The sequence below is a fragment of the Lithobates pipiens genome, unplaced genomic scaffold (genome assembly GCF_037356315.1).
Source record: "Lithobates pipiens isolate NorthernLeopardFrog02 unplaced genomic scaffold, aLitPip1_a1.2 Scaffold_3, whole genome shotgun sequence".
Taxonomy (NCBI): Eukaryota; Metazoa; Chordata; class Amphibia; order Anura; family Ranidae; genus Lithobates; species Lithobates pipiens.
Genome location: NW_027507790.1, coordinates 177,818,190 through 177,844,845, shown reverse-complemented (window position 1 = coordinate 177,844,845; position 26,656 = coordinate 177,818,190). Strand labels below are relative to the sequence as shown.

The 26,656-nt window shown below is 44.0% G+C and overlaps 1 protein-coding gene across 3 annotated transcripts; it reads right to left on the bottom strand.

The window, feature by feature from the left end:
• Positions 1–240: 240 nt before the first annotated feature.
• LOC143940800 (putative HIT-like protein Synpcc7942_1390) lies at positions 241–26,030 on the bottom strand. Of its 3 annotated transcripts, none has more exons than XM_077462545.1 (6): positions 26,012–26,030; positions 7,801–7,913; positions 3,589–3,726; positions 3,408–3,512; positions 2,999–3,071; positions 241–437 (listed from the first exon to the last, which is right to left on the bottom strand). In XM_077462545.1, coding segments are annotated over exons 1-6 (522 nt in total). In that variant the 5' UTR covers positions 26,013–26,030; the 3' UTR covers positions 241–345. The 3 variants fall into 3 exon arrangements, with proteins under 3 accessions (XP_077318671.1, XP_077318668.1, XP_077318670.1); XM_077462542.1 differs by lacking the exon at positions 26,012–26,030 and adding an exon at positions 25,917–26,003; XM_077462544.1 differs by lacking the exon at positions 26,012–26,030 and adding an exon at positions 25,920–25,980.
• Between the last annotated feature and the right edge of the window lie 626 nt (positions 26,031–26,656).

The window sequence follows — 26,656 nt, the reverse complement described above, 5'->3', positions numbered from 1 at the left end:
AGCTGTATAGACTTCATAAGAAAATCAGTCAGGACAGATTTCATGCAGGATTTGGGGGTGGTCTTCCCCATCCTTAAATCAATGACTGAAAGCACTGTGTACGTGTACAGGTTTTAGGAAATACTCTGCTCACGTTCATATTGTTTCAGTATATGGAACATTTTGATATCTTCTAACCAGAGCCAGTATCTACAGTTCCCTGTCCACATCACCTGGCACACAACACAAACAAGCAGATAATAATTGCTGCATGTAGTTTATTGATTGCATACACCTTAGTTGATCTGTATAGAAATTAGCCCCCTTTTTTTTTTTTTGGTCTTCTACTTCAGCTCTGGGCAGAGATTATCCTGGAGGCCAGCCCATATGTCGTCCACCAATTACATGCACGTGAAGGTGATAGACAGACTGCGCCCCCTGCTTCCCATCATTGATCACTGCAAGAGAAAACGACAGTGAGGGATTGTGAGACCATGATTCAGGGTGGGACAGGCACAATGGCAGGACAGAGACTTAGGACAACACAGGTGGAAGGTCTACAAACAAGAGACATATTCCAGCTATGATAGTGCCAAGGAGAAAGGGATTAAGGGTATGGACAAAACAAATGAAAAGGAGTAATACAAAAAAAAAGTTCCCCTGCACTCTGCCCACATTGCCAGCACAGTGTGATGCCAGACAGTGAGCCTGTCTACTTTTTATATAAAAGTTAAGATTTTTGTTGTCCTTTTGAAACAATGTTCAGCCAAAGTACTTGTACAGCAAATAACATACAAAGGACAGTTCACCTTAGAGGTAGCCCCTCCACCTGGATTTAATTTCCACATTTTTATTGTAGTGTTAGAATGAGATTATTGTCTGGATACTGTGTTAGATATCAGGATAGAGTGCTGGGGAGCATCTATGAATTGCCCAGCCATGAGTGCCTTACCACTGACAATTTTATATTTACATTTTATTGGCTGCCACTTCTTTCCTGACAAAAAATAACAAACAAGATGAAAAGTTCACTTTTGTGGTTAACACCAAGTTCCATCCGTGCTTGGGAAGAAGGGGCACGTGAAGTAAGTTACCTGGGGAGCTGGAGAGGGCTTTGCACTATGTTTGCTGGTTGATTTAGGTGCACACTCATACATACATGGCATTACATGACCATGGTGTGTTACCAGGTTAGCTTTTCCTTCCCTATGCTGAGGCTAAGATTGTGGGATACAATGATCGCACTACTTACCAAACACGAAGCGTACCAGCATTGATAAAAGGGTAACATTTTTATTACGGTCTGTGTCTCTGTTTGAAAGAATTTCCCTCTTAGCCATTTTTTTTGTTCAAGAAGACGCAAAGCTCAGAGAATCTCACCCCTCTACACCAGTGTTTTTCCAGTCTGGGTGGCGTGCAGAGTCCTCAGGCGTTACGCAGCAACATAGCCCGATCTAAGTGATCCTCCTGTGCTACAATGGGCAGAGAGCAATGTAAAGTCCTGTGTACAGAAGAGGCAGAGAGCTCATCCCGCACCTCCTGCTCTTTGCTCCCCTCTGTTCTCTTACTGGCACGTGGGGTTTGGATTTTCTAAAACTGTTGCACATTAAATCCGGTGCAGCTGTGCATAGTAACCAAACAGCTTCTAGGTTTTAATGCAGGGTGGCTAAAAATCAATGATTTTTTTTTTTTAATCAAGATGTTTTTTTTATTTAGCTCAGATTTTTTTTAAATTTTTTTAATGAAATGTATCTTAATAAAATGCTTTTATAGTAAAAATGTATCTAAAGATAGTTTTCTATTTAAGATAGATTAATAATTTGGTTTATTCGGCATGAAATGGAGCTTAGTTATGTAGCATGAGACTATATTCTGAAATATTTACATTTTTGGTAAACTTATTCAAAGAATGCAAGCTGAGATAGCATGCACTGCATTGATGCATTTACACAATTTCACAATAACCATGAGATAAAACAAAGTTCAGGAATATTCCTTTATCCCATTGTTGTGCAAATCTATGTACATTACAAACTGTATGATTGAATTGGTTCTGATATTGCTGTTTTACTAACCTGACAGCTTGTTATTCTAAATAGGAAACCTTTATTTTGTTTGCAAATATTAAAGATTCTAACTAACAGCAAGAATAAGTCTTTGTTCTAAAGAACACCTTTCATTTTAGATCCGTCATGGTGGCGCTGTTAGCGTGCATCCACTCACCTTGTTGTGTCACTGCCACATCACCATTAAGTGAATGGGACTGTCGGTGAGTCAACAGAGGATCAGAGGTGGAGCCACTGCGGGACAGAGATGACAGTTGCTCTTTAAAAATTATGATTTAAATTAAATCCACCCTGTTTTAATGTCAAAGCTTAAGGCCCCTTATCCATGGGGCAGACTGTTATGATCAGCAGGGGATGTGTACGCTCGTCAGAGCAGGTGTATGACAGGTCCATGTCTGCTCAGTTTATGCAGAGCAAACGCAGACCAAGCCCACTCTATTCTATGGACTGGCGGGTGTAAACAAACTCCGCTGTCTGTTTACATCTGACTGCCCTCCAATCCGCCTGGACGGAAGGTGACAGATTGGATTGGAGGTAGGCGAGCATTAATAGACACAAGTCTGTTTATACCAGCCAGGCCATAGGGGTATGGAGGGTACAGTCTGGTCCACCAGAAAAACTGACAGGTACAGCTGATCAGATCCTTCATGTGATAGAGGCCTAACTGAACAAGCTGAAGTTAGAAGCTGAATGGTTACCATGCACAGCTGCACCAGATTCTGTGTGCTCCAGTTTTAGTAAATCAACACCAAAGTCTCTGAATCCTCTAAAGGAGCTGGCACTAATATGACTGCATCAATCTTATTGAGAGCTGTTGGAGGTGGTCCTCCTTCTTACTAAGGCCTTGATAGCAATATATTGGTAAATTTCCATTATATTATCCCCCCCCCATAACATGTCATATCCAGCATTCAGAACCAATTTGAAGTTTTTATGTCATATTCAGCACTCACCAATCCTGTAGCCCTGAGTCAGCCCCTCCTTCTGTGCCAGGTGGCTGGCTGTGACCAGCAAGTGACCCAGGAGCTATGGAGAAAAGACAGAACAGTAATTGCCTCCTGCTAGGCTCACATTTCTGTGACCACTACTCCTGCAGCACTACACAGCGTGGCTGGTGAATGTAACCAGGGGGCATAACTAGACCATTACCCACTTCAACCAGTTAGCCTTCACCTTTTATTCCCTGGGAAACAGGGCAACAGTTCCATGGTAGTTTATGTTACTGTAGTTTTGATAAATAAGCAATTATCTATGGCATGCCCTAAAGCAGTGTGGTGTACAGTGTGTACCAGCCGACATTTCTGCCATCAGATCTGACGGCGGTATGGCAGTACTGGGCCCCCTTCAGTGGCTCTGCATTACCTGTGTGTCACCCGCTGTCACTTCACTTATTCTTGCAATTGGTTTCCTGGGGATGACAAGGAAATGCACAGGACCCTGGGGGGACACATCCCGGAAGGCCAAACACTGCAAAAGAAAAAGCAGGCTGTCAGTGGATGGAGCAATACTACCAAGGCTCCCATGATGGTCTGCGCTCCGTTACCTGTTCATCTTCATAGATGATATCTGCTGGGATGGAATGGTCAATGATCCGGGAAAAAATAGTGCCCGAATTACTCTGTGCTTTCTGTGCTCTCTGCACCTCATCACTGCCAACTCTGTCACTGGCGCAATATGGACGCTAACCAGAGAGATAGAGAAAACAATCAGGAAACATCAAAGTGTGACAATGAGTTACCTGAATTCGCTATCAGTACAATGTCTACACAAACGGAAGGCGTGAGTACTACCTGCTGGGAGTTGTGTGGTCAATCCTCCCCTTTGTCATTGCCCTCTGAGCCGATGCTGCATTTTCTGAACCCCACTAAAACAGATCAAAATTTGCCCAGTTCAGTATGGATAGGACAAATTTTGTTCCGTGTGTGGCCATCCCTGCTCGATATCAATAGTTTTATCTATTTTTATCAAAGAATGTTGGAAGCTTTTCTTGACTGATAGGTGTAGGCACCAATTAATATATTCGGACAGCGTCCGTTCCTGGGAAGAAGGATTCCTCCATCCACACAAATGCGGTCTGTTAAGTTTATTTTTTTCATTAAGCTTACTTGCTGAACTGTCTATGGCCAGCTTAAGGGATAGTAACATTCATTAAGGCTCGATTCACATCTACGCACGTTGCTTCTAAGCGTTTCTGCAGTGCTTTTTGCGGTGCTTGCCGTGTTTTTACCATGATTTTATCGCGATTTTTCTTTTTTGCGTTTTTCTTTTTTTAAACTGTATCTAGCTGGTTCCTAAGGAGAGGGCCGGGAAGTCGGCCGCCGCATCCTTAGCAACCGATGAGTCATCAGCAGTCAGCTGACTTCCCGCTGAATGTAAAAAAAAAATGCCAGCTAAAAAAAAAAAGGAGAAAAAAAATTGCATTCGGAGGGGACCCCCACGTCGACATTTAAAAAAAAATGGCGTGGGAGTCCCCCCAACATCCATACCAAATCCTTATCCAGGCATGCAGCCCGGCAGGTCAGGAAAGGGAGGGGACGAGCGAGCCCCCCCCCCCCCCGAACCATACCAGGCCGCATGCCCTCAACATGGGGGGATGGGTGCATTGGGGCAGGGGGGGGCTCTGCGCCCCCCACCCCAAAGCACCTTGTTTCCATGTTGATGGGGACCCGGGCCTCTTCCTGACAGCCTTTGCCTGGTGGTTGTCGGGGTCTGCGGGCGGGGGACTTATTGGAATCTGGAAGCCCCCTTTAACAAGGGGGCCCCAGATCCCAGACTCCCCAGAAGATTTTTAATAAAAGACTTGTCAAAAACTGTCTACTGTATTTTTTAACACTACACTACACTACTTTTTTTTCCAGGTGAATGGGTAGGGGTACGATGTACCCCATACTCATTCACATAGGGAGGGGGCCGGGATTTGGGGGATTCCGATAAGCCCCCCGCCCGCAGACCCCGACAACCACAGGGCAAGGGTTGTCGGGAAGAGACCCTTGTCCTCATCAACATGGGGACAAGGTGCTTTGGGGTGGGGGGCACAGAGCCCCCCCTGACCCAAAGAACCCATCCGCCCATGTTGAGGGCATGTGGCCTGGTATGGTTCAGGAGGAGGGGGTGGGGACTCGGCTTCCCGACCCTCTCCTTAGCAACCAGCTATATACGGTGTAAAAAAAAAAAATTTTAAAAACGCAAATCGCGTCAAAATCACGATAAAAACGCGGTACTTGCATTTTGGATGCGGGTCCATTGAATTCTAATACTTGCAAAATGCTGGATTTTGCGGGAAAAAAGTCCCCGACCCTTTCCAAAAACGCAGAGGCACTAAATGTGAGCAGACTACTAGGCATGTGAGCAGTCTACAGTTCCTCTTTAATGACTCCTCAGGGAAGACAGGGACACTTTAAAGTGAACCTGTGAGCAGGGCCGTCTTACTGAGTGGGCAACCCTGGGCACTGCCAGACAAATAGAAGAAACAGTGGGACAAGGAACACCACCTAACAAGTAAGGACTGTTCTAAAAGTGTGTGTGTGTGTGTGTGTGTGTGTGTGTGTGTGTGTGTGTGTGTGTGTGTGTACATGTGTATGCCTGTGTTTGTATGTGTGTGTATGTGTCATATATACACATGTGAGGGGGGCTGAAAGTGTACAGATGTGAGGTGCGTAAATTGGGCAGACTTGTAGGGGCCCCATAGCATTACTTTCCCCATGATGTTATTAAGATGGCCCTGCCTGTGAGTACAGCAGAAACTGCAAAATGGTTATTGGAGAGGGGAAAGATTCCTCCTCTGTGGGCTCCAAAACTCAGAGCGTGTGCACTATGCAAACATTTACCAAAAAAATATATACCTTAATTTTGCAGTCTCCTACTTTAAATACATACAGTATCTCACAAAAGAGAGTACACCCCTCACATTTTTGTAAATATTTTATTATATCTTTTCATGTGACAACACTGAAGAAATTACACTTTGCTACAATGTAATGTAGTGAGTGTACAGCTTATATAACAGTGTAAATTTGCTGTCCCCTCAAAATAACTTGACACACCCCTAAGTGAAAATGTATAAATTGGGCCCAATTAGCCATTATCTCTCCCTGGTGTCATGTGACTTGTTAGTGCTGAGTGTAGTTGAGTTGAGTGTACACGCTCATTGTCATATCCAGAGGTTGTCTTTGGGAAATAGACATACGAGTGCTTCTAGCATTGCTGCAGAGGTTGCAGGGGTGAGAGGTCAGCCTGTCAGCGCTCAGACCATACGCTGCACACTGCATCAAATCGGTCTGCATGGCTGTCGCCCAAGAAGGAACCCTCTTCTACAGATAATGTACAAGAAAGCCAGCAAACAGTTTGCTGAAGACAAGCAGACTAAGGACATGGATTACTGGAACCATGTCCTGTGGTTTGATGATAAACTTATTTGGTTCAGATGGGATCAAGTGTGTGTCTTGTGGAAGCCAGGTGAGGAGTACAAAGACAAGTGTGTCTAGCCTACATTCAAGCATGGTGGTGGGAGTGTCATGGTCCGGGGCTGCATGAGTGCTGCTGGCACTGGGCAGTTACAGTTCATTGAGGGAACCATTAAAGCTAACATGTACTGTGACATATCGAAGCAGAGCATGATCCCATGTATTCCAACATGATAACAACCCCAAACACACCTCCAAGACTTGTTAAAGAAACTGAGGGTAAAGGTGATGGACCGGCCAAACATTTCTTCAGACCTAAACCCTATTGAGCATCTGTGGGGCATCCAAAAAACAGAAGGTGGAGGAGCGCAAGGTCTCTAACATCCACCAACTCCATGATGTTGTCATAGAGGAGTGCATGAGGACTGCAGTGGCAACCTGTGACGCTCTGGTGAACTTCATGCCCAAGAAAAATAATGGTGGCCACACAAAATATTGACACTTTGGGCCCAATTTGGACATTTTCACTTAGGGGTGTCCTCACTATTGTTGCCAGCGATTTAGACATTAATGGCTGTGTGTTGAGTTAGTTTGAGAGGACAGCAAATGTACACTGTTATACAAGCTTTACACTAACTACTTTACATTGTAGCAAAGTGTAATTTCTTCAGTGTTGTCACATGAAAAGCTATAATAAAATATTTACAAAAATGTAAGGGGTGTACTCACTTTTGTAAGATACTGTATTTACCTTAAAAAAAAAAAAGTATATAAAGTTGGGCATACACCATACAATCTGATTCTACAGTGCTTTTATAATATGAGGACAAACTTCAATGATCCTTTTAACTCATATTAAATCAAGCAGGCCTTTTACACTACATGGTCAATGGTAGATCTAAAGGAGATTGTGCAACCAGATTGTACAGTTTTTGTTCAGTCTACACTTCAGCTGTTATATGTGCAAATACAAACAATGAACAGTATTTTCTAAAATATAATATACAAAAATCTTTGTTCTAAGTCACGGTTTAGTCACGGTTTAGCCACGCTCCTCTACTCATAATGCAGTAGAGGTGCCTCAGTCACTCTGGGTGTGGAGGGTCCAGGAGGTGATATGACTTCTCAGACTATAGCTGTAGTTTGTATCAAGCTCTCCACCTTCTTTCTCATTTTAGCAGCCAGTGTGGGATGGATATTTTAGCTGGTGTGTAGGGGATGATGGGAATGTAGTATGAAGGACTGAAATGTTACATAATGAAGATGAGAAATCTATAAAGCAGATGGACATTTCATCATATTTGCTGGCTTGGCGAGTTCACAGTGTGGACATTTATTATGAATGATCTCACCTGCTGCTGATATTTCTGATTATTGGCCAGCGTCAGAGAGGAACGGACAGTCCCAGCACATCTCACTGCCAGGCTGGCATACAGGACCCGCAACAGCGACTGGCCAGGCATCACTAGAAGAGAAGATCAGGCATTATTGCTGAGCACAGAGGAAAACGGGCATGACTGGAATCTGTAGATGTCTGCATATAGGGGAACTCCTGTCATTCAGAAATCAATACATTTATTGTATTTATTTTATATATTATCTTCCAGTAGTCCCCTGAACACTACAATTAAGGGTAGACTTATTGGCCTTATGAGCCATTGCATTATTCCCTGCTGCCGACTTTGTTTCAGGCACTGGGGGCTTGAGGTGTTTACACCATATTTCAGGCACTGGGGCCTGGAAGTGAGGTGTTTACCCCATATTTCAGGAACTGTGGGCTGGGGAGAGATGTTTACACCATATTTCATGCACTGGGCGCTGGGGAGAGGTCTTTACACCGTATTTCAGATCCTGGGGTCTGTATTAGAGGTGCCCACACCATTTTTTAGGCACTGGGGGCTGGAGGAGAGGTGTTCACACAATATTTCAGACAATGGGGGCAGAAGGAGAGGTGTTTACACCATATTTAAAACACTGGGGGCTGCATGAGAGGGGCTTAAACCATTTTTCCTGTTGTATCATGGCAGCATACACCTATGGATTGTGGTTCCGCCTCCGCAACCTGATAGGACTGTGTAGCTATTAAACCCCGAGAGGGTTCCCGCCCCAGTATTCTCCTTTTTTTCCCTCACCTGTCAAGGACCAAACATGCATGCCTTACTGCTCTCGCCCCAGCCAGGTTCAAGCCTCTCCTGGGTGGAAGTCCTTACCTGTACAGCCTCTAAACGAGCTAAGCGGAAGGAACCCCACTCTGATGGTCTCAGGGGTATGTTGTTAAAATGCTTTACAAACCTTAAATAGGTTTATTGCTTGCAGCGGCCTCCAGCCTTCCCTTTCTGAGCACTTGGGAGAAAAAAAAAATCTCTTTCTCTTATGGTGCCTCTAAGCCCTGTAATCCCACACCGCTCTGTGCACAGCTTCTGCGCATGCGCGGACAGTGGAATCTTGCCCACTGTGACGTCAATTGCGATGGCAGCAAGTTTAAAAATGCTGTCTTTTTCTCTGTTTCTTCCTTGAGCTCTGCAAAGGGATAAATGGTCTGCAACTTGCTGAATCATCTGGTCTGCTACTCTGCACCCTCTCTCTCTTCACCCACAAGGTCAGCTCATAGCCTTTTTTTCTCAGATTCATTCTGCCTTTCCTATATATGCATACTGATTCACCTATATGTTCTAGGTCAGGTTCAGTCACCTTCCATGGAGGCCGCTTCCCCAGTAGACCATCACCAGCCTAATAGTTAAGAGGGGATGTTTGGTAAGTATGGAGAAAAGGAAAAAGGAAAGCCTGTCCTAGCCCAGACCTACCAGATCTTCCAGATTGTCACATTCAAGATGAAGGGAGCCCTCAAGAAGGAGCCGCTCAAGCCACAGGCAAAGCCACTCAAATCGTGGCAGAAGCTGCTCAAGTTGCAGGAGAAACCGTTCAAAATCCTATTCACGGCTGGCAAATTCTGGATTTGCGGCACCACAGTGCTTCCAGACAAGCTAGCCTGTGGCACGTGCTTCAATGTAGCAACCAGAGACAAAGAGCTAGACACAAGGGAGTCGGCTAGAGAATCATCCCTCCAAATCGCAGGGTCCAAAATCAACAGACCTGTACAAGGCACCTCTTCTGCTACTCTCTCCTCATCAAAAATATCGGATCCCCTATCTGATAATGATGACTTAGAGACATCCACTGGCTTTGACTTCTCACTAATTGAACCATGCGTGAGATCAGTGATGGAAGAAATTGATTGGGTGGAAGAAAAAGAGACTCCTCAAAAATTGAGGAAATACTTTCCAAACCTTAAAAAAGACCTGGAGACCTTCTAATTCATTGACGAACTTGAAGAATCTGATCAAGGACGAGTGGCAAAAGCCAGAGAAAAAGACTAGTCTCAGTAATAGGTTCTTTAAGTGGACATAGCTTTGCTAACCTAACGTCAACCCACTAATATCATCGCCATCGACTCCTCTCTGATGCGCCTCGCTAGGCACGTAACACTCCCAAATAGAAGACGCAGTCACATTTAAAGATGTGTTAGATAGAAAGATCGACCTGGATCGCAAAAGAACCTACCTGTCTGCAGGTGGTGCTTGTAGACCAGCAGTGGCACTGGCAGCTGTGGGAAGGGCTATCTCTAGCTGGTCCTCTAATGCTGAAAAGCTGGTGACAGAGGGGGTGGAACAGGAAAAGGTACCGTATTTATCGGGGTATAACACGCACCCCAAGTTTAGAAGGGCATTTTAAGGAAAAAAGTTTTAGGAGGGAAGTTTAAGGAAAAAAAACCTTACATTTAAATGCCCGTCAATGCAGCCTTATCAGTGTGCATCTGCAGCCTTGTCCATCATTGCAGAATGATCAGTGTCATTTGCAGCTTTCCCAGTGTCATTTGCAGCTTGCCCAGCATCATTTGCAGCTTGCCCAGCAGCGTTTGCAGCCTTGCCCATGTTTAAATTTCCCGCCGCCGAGACAGACCGAGCGAGCGCCGCTGAAAAAGACCGAGCGCCGCCGAACAAGACAGAGCTGACTGCTCGGCTCCGCTTGTAGTCCCGCCTCCCTGCTGTTTCTCTAGCGAGTGCTGCTGAAAAAAGACTGAGCCGTTTGTACTGTGTATTCGGCTGGGCTCCGCTCACAGTGGACTGCAAGCCGAGCCGAGTACACAGTACAGTCGGCTCGGTCTTTTTCGGCAGCGCTCGCTCCAGAAACAGCAGGGAGGCGGGACTACGAGTGGAGCCGAGCAGTCGCCTCTGTCTTGTTCGGTGGCGCTCAGTATTTTTCGGCGGCGCTCTGTATTTTTCGGCGGCGCTCTGTATTTTTCGGTGATGCTCTGTATTTTAGACTCACAGACAGTGGGGATCGGCGTATAACACGCACCCACGACTTTCCCCCGATTTTAAGGGGGGAAAAGTGCGTGTTATACGCTGATAAATACGGTAATTTCAGCCCTCCAGGAGCTTAGCCTGGCAGGTGACTCTGTCGCTGAAGCCTCCATGGATATAATAAAATCTGCCTCAAGAGCAATGCTAAGTTTAGTGATGGCCAGAAGGATGCTTTGGATGAAACCCTGGTCAGCAGATCCCTCCTCAAACCTTTTTGGAGAAAAACTGGACTCGGCCATTTCCAAAGTCACCGGCGGGAAGTCGGGACTTATCCCTTCAGACAGAAGGCCCAGACAACAAAGGCCACCTGCCTCTAGGAGAAATCTCCCGGATAAATACAGGGAGGCTAAATCTTACAGGCCCGGTAAAGAGTATAGGAGGAACTGGAAGAAACCCCAGTCATCTTTCCTCAAGCTCCAAAAATCCAAGACCCCCCACCACAGGGGACCAAAAGTCTTTTTGAAATTGCATCCGCCCAACCATCTATAGTAGGGTCCAGGCTCATGAAATACAAGCAGGTCTGGGCGGAAACAATAAAGGACCAGTGGACGGTAGCTACTGTCCAGTTCGGGAACAAATGGAGATTCAAGAGATGGTCACCAAGAGACCAATTCTCTACAACCAGACTACCGGCATCTCTCGAGAGTAGGATGCTACTAAAAGAATACATTCAAAGTCTGATCCAGAAGGATGCCATAGTGAAAGTTCCACTATCTCAAAGGAGAAAGGGGTTTTACTCCCCGTAATTCTTGGTAAAGAAAAAGACAGGGGATCTGCGTCCCGTTCTGGATTTAAAAAATCTCAATCAGTCAATCCTAGTGGAGACATTCAAGATGGAAAGCCTACAGTCAATTCTTCAGGCCATGAACATCGGGGATTGGATGCTTTCCATCGATTTACAGGACACCTATCTGCACATTCCCATTCACACTTGCGGTAGGTCATCACCATTTCCAATTTCAAAGTCTCCCGTTCGGGATTTCCACCGCTCTAAGAACGTTCACCAAAGTCCTGTTGCCAATGGTAGCCTTACTGAGGGAGCAAGGCTTAAGAGTCCATCATTACCTGGATGATATCCTCCTGCTTGCGGACAACGGAGATTCTCTCCTACTGCATCGATCTATTCTGGCCACCACCCTGCAAAGGTTTTCTTATAATCTGGGGGAAAAGCAACTTACAGTCCACTCAGAGAATGATCTTCCTGGGGGCGGAATTAGATACCTACCTCAATACAATAGAATTCCCTCAAGACAAAATTCCCAGTTTTATCCAAAAAGCAAAAAAGCTACTTGCATCCACCACACTTCCGGCGCGAGAGTGCCTCAGTATATTGAGATCATTCTCAGCAACCATCCCGATGGGCCCAATGGAACACAAGACCTCTTCAGACATCACTTTGCTGTCTCAACCAATCATGACCCAGAAAGAAGTAAAATAATCACTCTGGTGGTGGACCAGATTGAGCAATCTGAATAGATGCAAGCATATAGTTCCCCTTCCCCAAGAAGTAATAACTTCGGACGCCAGCATGGAAGGCTGGGGGGGCCCACTACCGTCACTTTGCAGTTCAAGGCCGTTGGCTGTTCAAGACACAAAACTTGGTTTCAAACATTTTGGAGATGAAAGCAGCATTCCAAGCTCTGCTAGCCTTCAGCCCCCTCCTCAGGGGAAAGGAAGTCCTGTTAAAATTGGACAACAGGGTGGCAGTTGCCTATATCAACAGGCAAGGAGGCACCAGGAGTTTTGAATCTGGATCAATAAGCACTCAAAGACTTGAACTGTTGGCGGAAGCTTTGGCTGGGCGGCGTCATGACGTAGGAGCCGCTATACGCTGATCTCCCGAGATCCCCACTCTCTCTCCCCCTCGCTACGCTCTCGTTGATGCTGGGCTGGGCGTGACTTCCCTGGCCCTCGGAGAGCTCCAGCAACGCCGCGCGGATTCGAACCTCGCCGCGGCGGCCTCCGCGATCTAGGCACAGGCTGATAGCTACCTCTCTCTCGGCGAATCGGCGGAGGATCGGACGGATGCTTACCCTTCGGTGAGGAAGGCCCTCTGATCGGCAGACAGCTGCATCTGAAATTGGGTGTCAGGAGAGGAGCCGTGTATCCAAGGATCTGTGTCTGCGCTTGTCGGTGCTTGGCGGTCGGTCTATGATGACAGGACAGCGGTAAGACAAGCGGCCTGAAGGGGAGGGGGGCAGCCCAAAGCTGGAGGTGGTTCAAAGATACTATACCCGATAGGAAGAGTCCTGTTCCCCTGGTTATAGCTCGGGCTTACCTGTGAGTATCTCCCCTCCCTTCCCTTTAATGGTATAAGAAGACTGCTACCTAAGGTCTATCTTTGAAGGACAGTGTCGCTTTGCATACTCTAAATATGCCGCTGTTATAAATGTGAGTGGAGAGGAGAAGGGGAAGCCATAATAAAAGGAAGAAAAATAATTTGCTTGCTGATGGAAACTCGCTTTAGCTGCCAGACCCCTTCCTTTTTCTAGTTGAATACAAAATTACAACTGAACTTGTATGCATATAATCTAAGGATGAAGTGTGCGCTGCTGTGAACAAAGGAGGTGGGATATACTCCGATGCTTGGTTATCTGACGCAAGAGTTTCTTTTGCAGGAAAAACTTATCTAAAACCTCTTCTGGCTGTGTGACCGTGTAGTTTGCCTCCATTTAACAGTTAAATGACTGAAATGTGAGTGGAGAGGAGAAGGGGAAGCCATAATAAAAGGAAGAAAAATAATTAGCTTGCCGATGGAAACTCGCTTTAGCTGCCAGACCCCTTCCTTTTTCTAGTTGAATACAAAATTACAACTGAACTTGTATGCATATAATCTAAGGATGAAGTGTGTGCTGCGGTGTACAAAGGAGGTTGGATATATTCCGATGCTTGGTTATCTGACGTAAGAGTTTCTTTTGCAGGAAAAACTTATCTAAAACCTCTTCTGGCTGTGTGACCGTGTAGCTTGCCTCCATTTAACAGTTAAAGGACTGGATACATGTTTTTCGTTTTTTTCCGATTTTGGGGTGGGAGAACTTCTCATCAAAGAAAGACCCACTTAAAACCTTTCTGGCTGTGTGACTGTTTTGACTGTTTTGATTGTCTCCATTTAATAGCTGAAGGACCGGACATATTTTTGTTTTTTTGTATTATTTTTGTTTTCTGGGTGGGAAAAGTTGCTATCAAAGTAAGATGAATTCAGTTTAACAGCTGCAATAATATTACTATCAACAACTTCCCACCGTATAGCCTATTACATTTTCGGTATACCGTTAGACGGTATGGACTTTGATAGAGGATCTATCCACGGCGTGGAAAGCAGCTGAATTAGGTCCCATCCCCCCCTCCCTCTTTTTTTTTTTTTTTTTTTTTTTTTTTTTTTTGGGCAGCCGTTGATATTGTTATTCTCGATTTAATTGTATCACATTGCGGGCGATTTTGGGCCTCTGGGGGATTTTCAGTGGTACGGACGCAGGTATACTAGATTAGGTTGGAGGTAAGAGGGAAGAGCAGGAAGGGGGGCTGATAGTAAAAAGGAATACCTGGTGAGCGTTAGATAAAGGGAGGAGGGTTTTCAGTCCTGTCAAAATGAGGGGAAAGACAAGTAAAGTTAACAAGACAGCCACCCCGGCTACAAGTCCGGTCGGGATCCAAAAATATTTAGCTGCAAACTCTAGTATAAGAGAGGATGAAGGGACCGACAGCCCTAGAACAGAAAAATCTATTCGCCCGGGCCCAAGTAGACAGAAGGGGGAAGAAGGAAGGGGGGTAAAAAATCCCACGATAAAGTCAAGCGAGCTTAAAAAAAAAAGCGGGGTAAATTTACAGAATGTAGAAATAGACCAGAATAATCCCCGGGGGGAGGGGGAGGTGGTTAATAGGGAGACAGAAGAAATGGTTCTGGATAGCCATAGAGAAACCCTCCAACCCCCGCAAATCAGGGAGATGCTCTCTGAGATGTTCTCAAGAATGGAGATCTCCCTAAGGGCAGATATCGCAACAATAAGAAGCGATATAGGTTTGGTATTGGGGAGAGTTGAGGAGTTAGAAAACAGAGTGGAGACTCAAGAGAGTAAGATGGAGGGAATCCTAGAGCAGATAACAGCCCTCCGGAAATCAAATAGAACAATTAGATATAAGCTGGAGGACCAAGAAAATAGAAGTAGGAGAAAGAATATACGGATAAAAGGTCTCCCCGAGTCATATGGTGGGTCCGCTCTGGGTGAGATAGCTCAACAGATTTTTAACCCTTTATTAGATAAGGAAGTCACAGACCCTTTGAAAATTGATAGAATACATAGAATGACCCCACCCCGGGGGATTAGAACAGAAGCACCTCGAGACGTTATAGTGAGATTTCATAATGTAGTAGAAAAAATGCAGGTAATGAGAAGAGGGAGAACACAGTCTGGGGTGGTCTATGAGGGCACGGAACTGCAGATCTACCCTGATTTAGCGGGTGAGACATTGGGAAGGAGGAGATGTTTAAAACCACTTACTGAACTATTGAGAGCGGCGGACATCCCATATCAATGGGGATTTCCTGCATGCCTCATAGGAAAGAAAGAGGGACGATCTGCAGTCCTGCGTTACCCTGAAGACCTCCCAGAATTTTGTGAACAGTTAGGTATAACCCCCGCCCCTCAGATAGAATGGAGTAGTGAAGATGTATTAGGGGCTGAAGGGAATAGTACCCGGGGGAGGAAAGGGCAGGGCCGACCGAACAGGGGGAGTCGAAAGTAGATTACTGGAATTGAGCTGAACTGATGAATCTGCACTGAGAGTTGAGGGGTGAGGGGGGGGAGTTGGGGGGAGGGAGGGAGGGTAGGCGAGGGGAGTCTTGGGCGGATTAAGGTTCAAGCTCCAGGGATACTATGGGGGTGAGGCGAACACAAACAGCGGCCCACCAATGCCATAGGCTTAACGGGAAGGGGGGTGTCCTACCCAGTCTCATGAGACGTTCCGTTATAGGACAAAGGGGGATTTGGGAGGGGAGATGGAGGGAGGGAGGGAAAGGGAGGGGGGGGGTTTTTGGTTGTTTTTTGGGGCTCTCACTCGGTCCTCCCATGGGACTAGCGGGTACAGGCACCACTGGATCCACTAGACGCTTAGGAGGAAAAGAAAAAAGAAAGAAGAAAGGGAAAGGAAGAAAAAAAAAAAAGGAAAAAAAATAGGGAGGGGAATTATCCCAGTAGAGAGGTATGGTAGTCCTTAATGTTGTTACGTATAATGTAAGGGGTTTAAACTCAAAAAGGAAAAGATTCCGGGTAAATGACGAACTGCAATATATGGATGCAAATATAGTGTGTTTGCAGGAGACGCATATAACATGCACTTCTGGGGTTAGACTGAATTCGGCCAATTACCCGGTGTGGTTCTACGGGGATTCCCCATCCCCCTTTTCGAGAGGGGTTGCAATAGGGTTCAGTAGAACAATAAGATTTAACCTAGAAGAGCGACTGGTGGATCCGGAGGGTCGTTACCTGTGCCTAAAAGGTGTGCTGTATAATTTTAAATGCACAATTGTTAATATCTATGCCCCAAACAAGAATACGGGTCGATTTGTGAAGAAAGTTTTGAATAAAATAGAAGATTTTAAAGAAGGGAAATTAATTCTGGCAGGTGATTTCAATTGGAGCCTGAACCCTAAAATAGATACTACAGGGGTGGGGCCTAGGATATCCGAACATAAACTGAGGTTGTTTTCAAGGGCATTAACTGCATACCAATTATATGATACTTGGAGAACACTGCACCCTAAAGATAGGGATTATACATGTTTCTCCTCGGTCCATGGTTCCTTTTCCCGTATAGATTATATTTTCCTGGAGCATTCATTTTTAAGGGCACTTAAGAAGGCTGAAATAAAGATAAGAACTGTTTCAGATCATGCTCCTGTGCTGATTCAGTTGGAGATCGGGGGGGACCATGGACCGAGGATGAATTGGAGACTGAATGAATCTCTATTACAGGACAAAGATACAGCAGAAAGGATTGAGCAGGAGATTATACAATTCTTTAGTCTGAATGACATACCGGAAACATCTAGCCCTGTATTATGGGAAGCGCACAAGGCAGTTATAAGAGGCGTATTAATAGGGATTGGCGCAGGGAAAAAGAGAGAGAGGGAGAAGAAGAAATCCTTATTATACGAGGAAATTCAGAGATTGGAACAGTTGGGGAGACCATGGGGGCTTCGGGACACCCAAGATTTAATAACAAAAAAACGTGAGTTAGATGATTGCTTAGAGCAGAATAGGAGATCGATCTATCATATCCTGGGAAGAGAAAGGTACCAATGGGGGAATAAATCAGGTAAATGGCTGGCTAGGAGGGTGAAGGAAAAGAAAAATAGAACTTTCATTCCAAACGTAAGAAATGCTGCGGGGGACTTACAAAATATGCCAGATGATATTGTTAACACATTCTTCACATATTATCAGGGCCTGTATAATATCGGGCAACAGGATAAGGTTGAGAATCAAGTAGAGGAGGGAATAAAGAAATATTTAAATCAGTTAGATATCCCCAGGGCCAGGCAATTAGAAATGGAAGCATTAGAAGCCCCAATAACAAGGGCGGAGGTTGAGAGGGCGATCAAAAATACAGCTAAAGGAGGGTGCCCGGGGCCCGATGGTTTCCCGATCTCCTATTACAAACAATTCCAAAAACAGCTAGTCCCAAGATTATGCGACTATTTTAATGCAGTGGGGCAGGGTCAAGCATTTCGCGAAGAGACACTTCTGACACATGTGGTCCTGATCTTAAAAGAGGGAAAGGACCCGGCGGCAGTAGAAAGCTATAGGCCAATTTCTTTATTAAATTCAGACATTAAATTGTTTGCAAAAATTATTGCAGAGAGATTGGGACCACATGTGCCAGAATGGATATTGCAGGACCAGGTTGGATTTATCGAGGGGAGAGAGGGTCGGGATAACACACTAAAGACCATTATGCTATGCCAAGAAGCGGTAAGACGGGGCACCCCTGCGGTACTCATGTCAATAGACGCGGAAAAGGCATTTGACCGAGTGGGGTGGAGGTTCTTGTTTGAAGTTCTGGAAAGGTATGGAGTGGGGGACCGTATGAGGGGTTGGGTAGATGCCCTTTACACCCACCCTAAAGCTAGAATAAGAATAAATGGGGCCCTGTCCTGCCCCCTTGAGTTATTCAATGGGACAAGACAGGGCTGCCCGCTATCCCCATTATTATTTATACTGTCACTAGAACCCCTGTTGAGGGCCATCAGGATGAACTCAAACATTTCTGGGATAAGGGCTGCTGAGAGGGAGTTCAAGGTCGCGGCGTTTGCCGACGACCTTTTGCTCTACATTTCCAACCCCGGGTCTTCCATACCAGCAATAATGGAAGAACTATCAAGTTATGGGAAGGTCTCTAACTTCAAGGTTAACACATCTAAATCCGAAATTCTGAATTTGAATATTTCTATAACAGAGCAGAGCCGTCTTCAGTCTAAATTCCCCTTCAGATGGTGTGGGAGGGAATTGGTCTATTTGGGAATAAGGCTGACAGCAGAGGTGAGTGATCTGTTCGAGGCCAATTATATACCCTTATTAAATAAAATTAAACAGAATTTGGAAAGGTGTCAATATAAAGCTCTATCATGGACAGGTAGAATAAACGTAGTTAAAATGTTTATTTTACCAATTTTTACCTATACATGCCAAATGATCCCAATAGTGTTACCACAGGTCTATTTAAATAAATTAAAAATCTTGATTAATAGATTTATATGGAAAAAAAAAGCGGCAAGGGTGGCTCGGAATACCCTGATCAGAAGTAAAGAAAGGGGAGGGCTGGCAATGCCGGATCTCCAAAAGTATTATGAGGCCATAGCAATCTCTCGAATACCGGACTGGATTTATAATAAAAAGGGTAAGGACTGGGCTGAATTAGAAATTAAGTTAAGTAGAAGGGATTTAGGGGAAATAGTATGGATACCTGCAAAACACAGAGAATTAGGCCCTAACACAAGCACACTCACAAAAAATTTATTTCAGATATGGGACACAATAAACAAACGACATAACTGGGAACACAATTCACCACTAATGCCACTACTGGACACTAAATTCTTTATCCCAGGTCAAGAGGAATATTTATATTATAGTAGTTGGGTTAAGAAAGATAACATTAAAGTACAGGAGGTGATGGAAGGTAATAGGATGTGCACATATGAAGAAATTATAGGGAAATGGGGACATAAACCATTAGACAAATGGAGATATTTTCAACTATATTATTTCATTCAGTCTTTACCACAGCCACTACGGGGTATGGAACAACTTAGACCGTTGGAGAAGCTATTAGTGAACCGTCAGTGCCTTCAAAAAAGAATCTCAAAATTTTATAAAATTCTAATAGAAAGAATAGAGCAAAATTACCCCCCCTATCTAGAAAAATGGGAAAACGAAATCGGGTCCTTAGGTAACGATGGCCATAGAAATAGGATAATTAGACGAACCTACTCGGTTACCGTAGATTCGCAAACACGAGAGATGTCATATAAACTTTTAACAAGATGGTACATAACCCCACAACAAGGAAATAAAATATGTAGTGCGACCCCCCGGCTATGCTGGAGAGGCTGCATGGGGGAGGGGTCTTTTGCCCACATATGGTGGTTGTGCCCTAAGATACAGATATTTTGGGATAAAGTATTAGAAACTATTTTTGAAATAACAGGGGAAAGGATTAGGAGGGATCCATGGGCATGTTTGTTTCATGATATAGAAAAAGGAGAGAAGGAGTATGGGTATTCCTTGATACCCTCTTTATTAAATGCTGCTAAATCATTGATACCGCTTAGATGGAAAAGATCTGACCCTCCCTCAATGAGGGAGTGGGCAGATAGGTTAGAAAAGATTCGAATCATAGAAGAGTCAATGTACAAACTGGATAACTTGGAGGAAAGGTACCAAAATAAATGGCGTCTTTGGGTATTGTTTGGTAAAACTGAAAGCTATCTGAAGAGGATTGAATGCTAGTTAAAAGGAGTCCCATGGAGTAGGATCGAGTGAGGGAGGGGTGGGAAGGGGGGAGGGGAGGGAATAGGAAGATAATCTGTATAAGAAATGATGTTGTACTTATTATGTGAAATGGTTTATATATGAATTGTGGTTTTTTGTAAATTCTGGAAAATCTTATAAATAAAGAATTAAGGAGGCACCAGGAGTCGCTCCATGATGCAGGAAGTCTGCCAAGTTCTCGAGTGGGCACAGCTAAACCTGTAGGAACTAACGGCATTGTATGTACAAAACCAACTGGCCGACTCTCTAAGCCGAAATTTTGTATCCAACAACAAATAGGCCTTAAGCCACCAAGCCTTTTCCCTCATAACCAAAACTTGAAGGATACGGGATATAGACCTGGCAGCGACACCAACCAACACAAAGTGCCAGAGGTATCTGGCGAGAGTTCCCTTCCCATAGGCGGAGGGCACAGACTGTTTGCAGCAAGAGTGGAACTTCTGTCTGGGCTACATCTTTCCACCGACGCCCCTTATTCCAAGATTTCTACTCAGACTCAAGAGGTCAGAGTCTACAGTGATAGCAGTCCTCCCCTTTTGGCCAAGACGGCCATGGTTCATGACGCTCCTCCAACTGAACACAGCAAAGCCATTGCTGCTCCAGATGACAGTGGATCTACTCTTGCAGGGACAACTCCTTCACCCATTCCCAGAGAGGCTGCACCTAACAGCCTGGAGATTGAAAGGGCTAGGTTCTTAGTCCAAGGTTGTTCCCAGAAAGCGGTAGACACTCTTCTTCAAGCAAGAAAATGCACCACCAACAATACCTATAAAAGGATCTGGGAAAAGTTTCTCTCAGTCGCACAACAGCAATCCTGGGATCCATCATCTCCAACAGTCGCTCAGATCCTTGAGTTTCTCCAGCTGGGCTTAGATAAAGGCCTTGGGTCTAGTACCTTGAAGGTTCACGTGTCAGCACTGTCCGCCATGATAGGAGTGAAGTGGGCACAGGAGCCTCCTGTCATTCAATTCCAAAAGGCCTGCCTAAAGTTAAGGCCATCTAGAAAACCTTCCTTCCCGACATGGGACCTCTCGGTAGTGCTAGATGCCTTATCCCATGAACCATTCTTTTCAATGGAGGGCATCTCTCTGTGGGATCTAACTTTCAAAGTCACTTTCCTTATAGCAATTACATCAGCTAAAAGTGTCTCAGAGATGCAGGCCCTACTGGCAAAGGACCCATACCTAACCATCTACCCAGACAAGGTAGTCTTAAAGCCATCGGATCACTTCATCCCTAGGGTGTTGTCTTCCTTCCACTTTAACGAGGAGTTATGCCTTCCCACTCTTTCTACAGAACAGGGTGACCCACACCCACTCGATATAAAGACCAACATTTTGACCTACCTTTCGGCAACCAGTAGTCTGAGAAAGACAGAGAATCTCCTAGTCATCCCACATGGCTTTAGGAGAGGACAAGCAGCGACCTCTCGCACCATCACAGCATGGTTGGTGAAGACCATTAAAAAAACGTACTCATCTAACCACCCTCAAATACCTGAGGGCTTAAGGGCACATTCCACAAGGGCAATGGCGACCTCCTGGGCAGCCTACTGCAGGGTGTCTTCAGAAACCAATTGCAAAGCAGCCACCTGGTCTTCAAAAAACACCTTTACAGTGCCTTGCGAAAGTATTCGACCCCCTTGAACTTTTCAACCTTTTGACACATTTCAGGCTTCAAACATAAAGATATAAAATTTTAATTTTTTGTGAAGAATCACCAACAAGTGGGACACAATTGTGAAGTGGAACGAAATCTATTGGATTTTTGAAACTTTTTTAACTAATAAAAAAATTAAAAGTGGGGCGTGCAAAATTATTCGGCCCCCTTGCGTTAATACTTTGTAGAGCCACATTTTGCTGCGATTACAGCTGCAAGTCGCTTGGTGTATATCTCTATCAGTTTTGCACATTGAGAGACTGAAATTCTTGCCCATTCTTCCTTGCAAAACAGCTTGAGCTCAGTGAGGTTGGATGGAGAGCGCTTGTGAACAGCAGTTTTCAGCTCTTTCCACAGATTCTCGATTGGATTCAGGTCTGGACTTTGACTTGGCCATTCTAACACCTGGATACGTTTATTTGTAAACCATTCCTTTGTAGATTTTGCTGTATGTTTGGGATCATTGTCTTGTTGGAAGATAAATCTCCGTCCCAGTTTCAGGTCTTTTGCAGAATCCAACAGGTTTTCATCCAGAATGGTCCTGTATTTGGCTGCATCCATCTTCCCCTCAATTTTAACCATCTTTCCTGTCCCTGCTGAAGAAAAGCAGGCCCAAACCATGATGCTGCCACCACCATGTTTGACAGTGGGGATGGTGTGTTGAGGGTGATGAGCTGTGTTGCTTTTACGCCAAACATATCGTTTTGCATTGTGGGCAAAAAGTTCGATTTTGGTTTCATCTGACCAGAGGACCTTCTTCAACATGTTTGGTGTGTCTCCCAGGTGGCTTGTGGCAAACTTTAGACAAGACTTTTTATGGATATCTTTGAGAAATGGCTTTTTTCTTGCCACTCTTCCATAAAGGCCAGATTTGTGCAGTGTACGACTGATTGTTGTCCTATGGACAGACTCTCCCACCTCAGCTGTAGTTCTCTACAGTTCATCCAGAGTGATCATGGGCCTCTTGGCTGCATCTTTGATCAGTCTTTTCCTTGTCTGAGCTGAAAGTTTAGAGGGACAGCCAGGTCTTGGTAGATTTACAGTGGTCTGATACTCCTTCCATTTCAAAATGATCGCTTGCACAGTGCTCCTTGGGATGTTTAAAGCTTGGGAAATCTTTTTGTATTCAAACCCGGCTTTAAACTTCTCCACAACAGTATTACGGACCTGCCTGATGTGTTTCTTGGTCTTCATGATGCTCTCTGCGCTTTCAACAGAACCCTGAGACTATCACAGAGCAGGTGCATTTATACAGAGACTTGATTACACACAGGTGGATTCTATTTATCACCATCAGTCATTTAGGACAACATTGGATCATTCAGAGATCCTCGCTGAACTTGTGGAGTGAGTTTGCTGCACTGAAAGTAAAGGGGCCGAATAATTTTGCACGCACCACTTTTCAGTTTTTTATATGCTAAAAAAGTTTAAATTATCCAATAGATTTCGTTCCACTTCACAATTGTGTCCCACTTGTTGGTGATTCTTCACAAAAAATTAAAATTTTATATCTTTATGTTTGAAGCCTGAAATGTGGCAAAAGGTTGAAAAGTTCAAGGGGGCCGAATACTTTCGCAAGGCACTGTATTTCACATTATAAAGTGGACTCCGCTAGGTTGTCCACGGTAGAATTTGGAAGAGCAATTATACAGTCCAATACCTCTGTTCCTTGTAAATAAAGGTATCTTCTGCTCATACCCACCCAATTTGCGAGTTATTCCCCATAGATGTATGCTGCCATGATGCGACAGGAAAACTGAAAATTATATACTCACCTTTCTGTACTTTTCCTTTGCTGTTGCATCTTCATGGCAGCATACAGATGCCCACCCGTCTGAGGTGAGGTGAGGTATATATATATATATACTGAGAATAATGGGGCGGGAACCCTCTCAGGGTTTAATAGCTACGCGGTCCTATCAGGTTGCGGAGCCACAACCCATAGGCGTATGCTGCCACGAAGATGCGACAGGAAAGGAAAATTACGGAAAAGTGAGTATGCTATTTTCCATTTTCATGCACTGGGGTCTGGAGGAGAGGTGTCTAGACTATTGTTTATGTTCAATCTGATTTTATTAAGAAAGATATTAATTACAAAAATATATAAAAGTGTATAAAAATAGAAAAACAGTCCATTAATCTACATGACATATTACAGTACCATAAGGTTATCAGTGACAGGAAAAGGCACATGTGGGGTAGCAGCCAAGGTCAGACTTACAACAAAGCAGTGTATTATGTAATAGAGATACGATATATAGAATACTTTCCTGTGTAGAGGTGTGTAGGTCCCACATTTATATGTAAACCGTGATCACATCACACATGTTAAGTACTGTCTCGAACGTCAGAGAGACACCAATAATTCTAGCATTGGAGCTCATGTTTAGCCCTACATTGATAACCTATAGAGACTTTTAAATTGTCTTCTATGAAGATTTTTAGGTACAGTAGTTTGTCCCTATTTCACAGGTGTGCACAGTTTTAAATCTTGACATGTCTGATATCTATTATATTGTGTTGTTGTGCACTAATATTCTGCATAAGTGTATTTTTTTCCTGAAAATTTGCGTTTGATAAACAGCTGGGCAAATATTGTGTGACATAAAAAATTGTAACAGCAGCTATTTTATTTTCTAGAGCCTCTGCTTTATGAAAATATATAATGTCCGGGTGTTATAATTTTCTAGCAAAAAAAAAAAAAATGCAGATTTTACCATGTCAAAATTGCCCCGGATGGCGATTGGTTAAAGTATAAATAAGAGGCAGCACTTTTTTTTTTTTTTTACCGTCTTGCCAACCAGCGGCCATCATTATACTGTGCAATGTGGCACGGTCTCACAAATCGGCGTAGGTGTATGTCAGCTCGGGAACTCACTTTTGTGGGCACGCTCCCATTGGCCAGTGAGGGAGCCAATCAGCGGGTCCCGCGGACTCGATGCCCGGCGCCCCCCCGTGATCGTTCCCCGCAATGACAGAACGGGAATCTGCCTGTGTAAACAAGGCAAATTATGTTCTGACGGGAGATCACACAGATCCTGTCTTTCTGCTATGCGGAAAGATGGATCTGTATTTCCCCAGTCACACAGTCCCCCCATACAGTTAGAAAACACCTGCAAGAACACATTTAATCCCTTGATCGCCCCTGATGTTAACCCCTTACCTGGCAGTGTCATTAATACAATAACAGTGCATATTTTTAGCTCCGATTACTGTAAAAATGTCACTGGTTCCTGAAAAAAGTGTCAAAACTGGCAGTTAGGTGTCCGATCTGTCCACCGCAATCCCCCTAAAATTCACTGATCGCCACCATTACTAGTAAAAAAATAAAAATGTCATAAATCTATCCCCTATTTTCTAGACACTATAACTTTTGTGCAAACCAATCAATATACACTTATTGGAATTTTTCTTTACCAAAAATATGTAGCAGAATACATATCGGTCTAAACTGATGAAGAATTTTTTTTTTATATATATATTTTTTGAGGGAAATGTTTTATAGCGAAAAGTAAAAAAATGTAGTTCTTTTCTCAAAATTGTCACTCATTTTTGGATATAGCGCAAAAAAATAAAAACCGCAGAGGTGATCAAATACCACCAAAAGAAAGCTCGGGAAAAAGACAAAGAAAGGGGGAAAAAATTTAAATTTTGTTTGGGTACAGCATCGCACGACCATGCAATTGTCAGTTAGATCAACACAGTGTTGTATTGCAAACAATGGCCTGGTCATTAGGGGGTAAATCCTTCCGGGGATAAAGTGGTTACTGTTGGATAGAGTGGAGAGGGATTAGAACACCTGTCAGGTTCTTATTGCTGTCTGTGCCCCTATTAGAGAGATATACCCCGTTTACCATTATCATTTACAGTGAAAGAAAATTACAAATTTCGAGTTGTCATCAGAAAAGGAATAAAGGGAAATGTTCCAATGGGGGATACTAGTTCTGGTGAGTTCCTCTCACTTCCTGTTTTGGCTATAGGACGGGAAGTGAAGGCAAATCTCTCCAATGGGACGCAGATGGGAAAAGCTGACGGGTTATAGCTCTCCCTTTACTCTATCGAAAATAAAAAAGGTAAACTTTTGGCTTTTCGTACTACTTTATGCACTGGGTGGTAAGATGCCTCATGCCTGGTGTGCGGCGTAATATTCCATCAGAACTACACTGACCCTGTACGCCATGAGGCTGCACAGACTGCCAGCAATGTACAGGAGGACGCCACAGCAGGGAAGGGACACAATACATAGCATGGGGTCAGATACAGTGTACAGTTGGATACAATGTGTGTTCTGACAGGTTACCCACATATACAGTAGTAAAGGACGAAAGGAGAGGGTATAGAGGAGAATGACAGACATGGGGACACACAACAATGTAATTCTTCAATGTGACTTACTACTAGTCCACTTCCTGGCACGCCCCCTGGTCAGGCAGCATACCATGTGACCCGGGGGCGGAGCCCAGCGTGTAGGCGCGACAATAACTACTTACTGTTTTCTTTCCTTAGCTTTGACTTTCCTCTCCACCGATTTTTATAAATTATTTATCTGGTTATTTTTTTTATCACAATACGTGTGTATTTCTTTGCCTGCTTTCGCGTTCCAAGCCTTGTTGTATTTATAATCCAAGCCTCGTTCTCGCTGGCTGTTTCAGTTTTCCAAGCCTCGTTTTCGTTGGGTGTTTCAAGCCTCGTTTTCGTTGCGTGTTTCAAGCCTCGTTCTGATAGCATCTGCAATCCAGACCTCGTTGTCTCAGCTTTAGCGCAGTGTAAGCCTTGTTCTTGTCTGTATCTTACACGTTTAAATTACTATATTTTGCATTTTGCTAGAAAATTACTTAGAACCCCCAAACATTATATATATATATATATATATATATATATATATATATATATATATATATATATATATATATATTAGCAGAGACCTTAGAGCATACAACAGCGATTGTATGCGATTGCAATATTTTATGTCACACTGCAATTTTTTTTTTAGAAAAAATACACTTTTTTTTTAATAAAAGAAAAAAAAAACACTAAAGTTATCCCTATGTTTTATAATGTGAAAGATGATGTACACCAAGTAAAGTGATAGCTAACATGTCATGCTTTAAAATTGTGCATGCTCATGGAATGGT

Excerpts from the sequence above, each read along its gene's own strand:
- LOC143940800 (XM_077462542.1), bottom strand. The coding sequence starts at position 25,962 with ATGGTATGCTGCCTGACCAGGGGGCGTGCCAGGAAGTGGACTAGTA. Across the intron at positions 7,914-25,916 it reads TGCCAGGAAGTGGACTAGTA|TGATGCCTGGCCAGTCGCTG; the intron begins GTAAGTCACATT and ends CTTCTCTTCTAG. Across the intron at positions 438-2,998 it reads GACTCAGGGCTACAGGATTG|TGATCAATGATGGGAAGCAG; the intron begins GTGAGTGCTGAA and ends TTTCTCTTGCAG.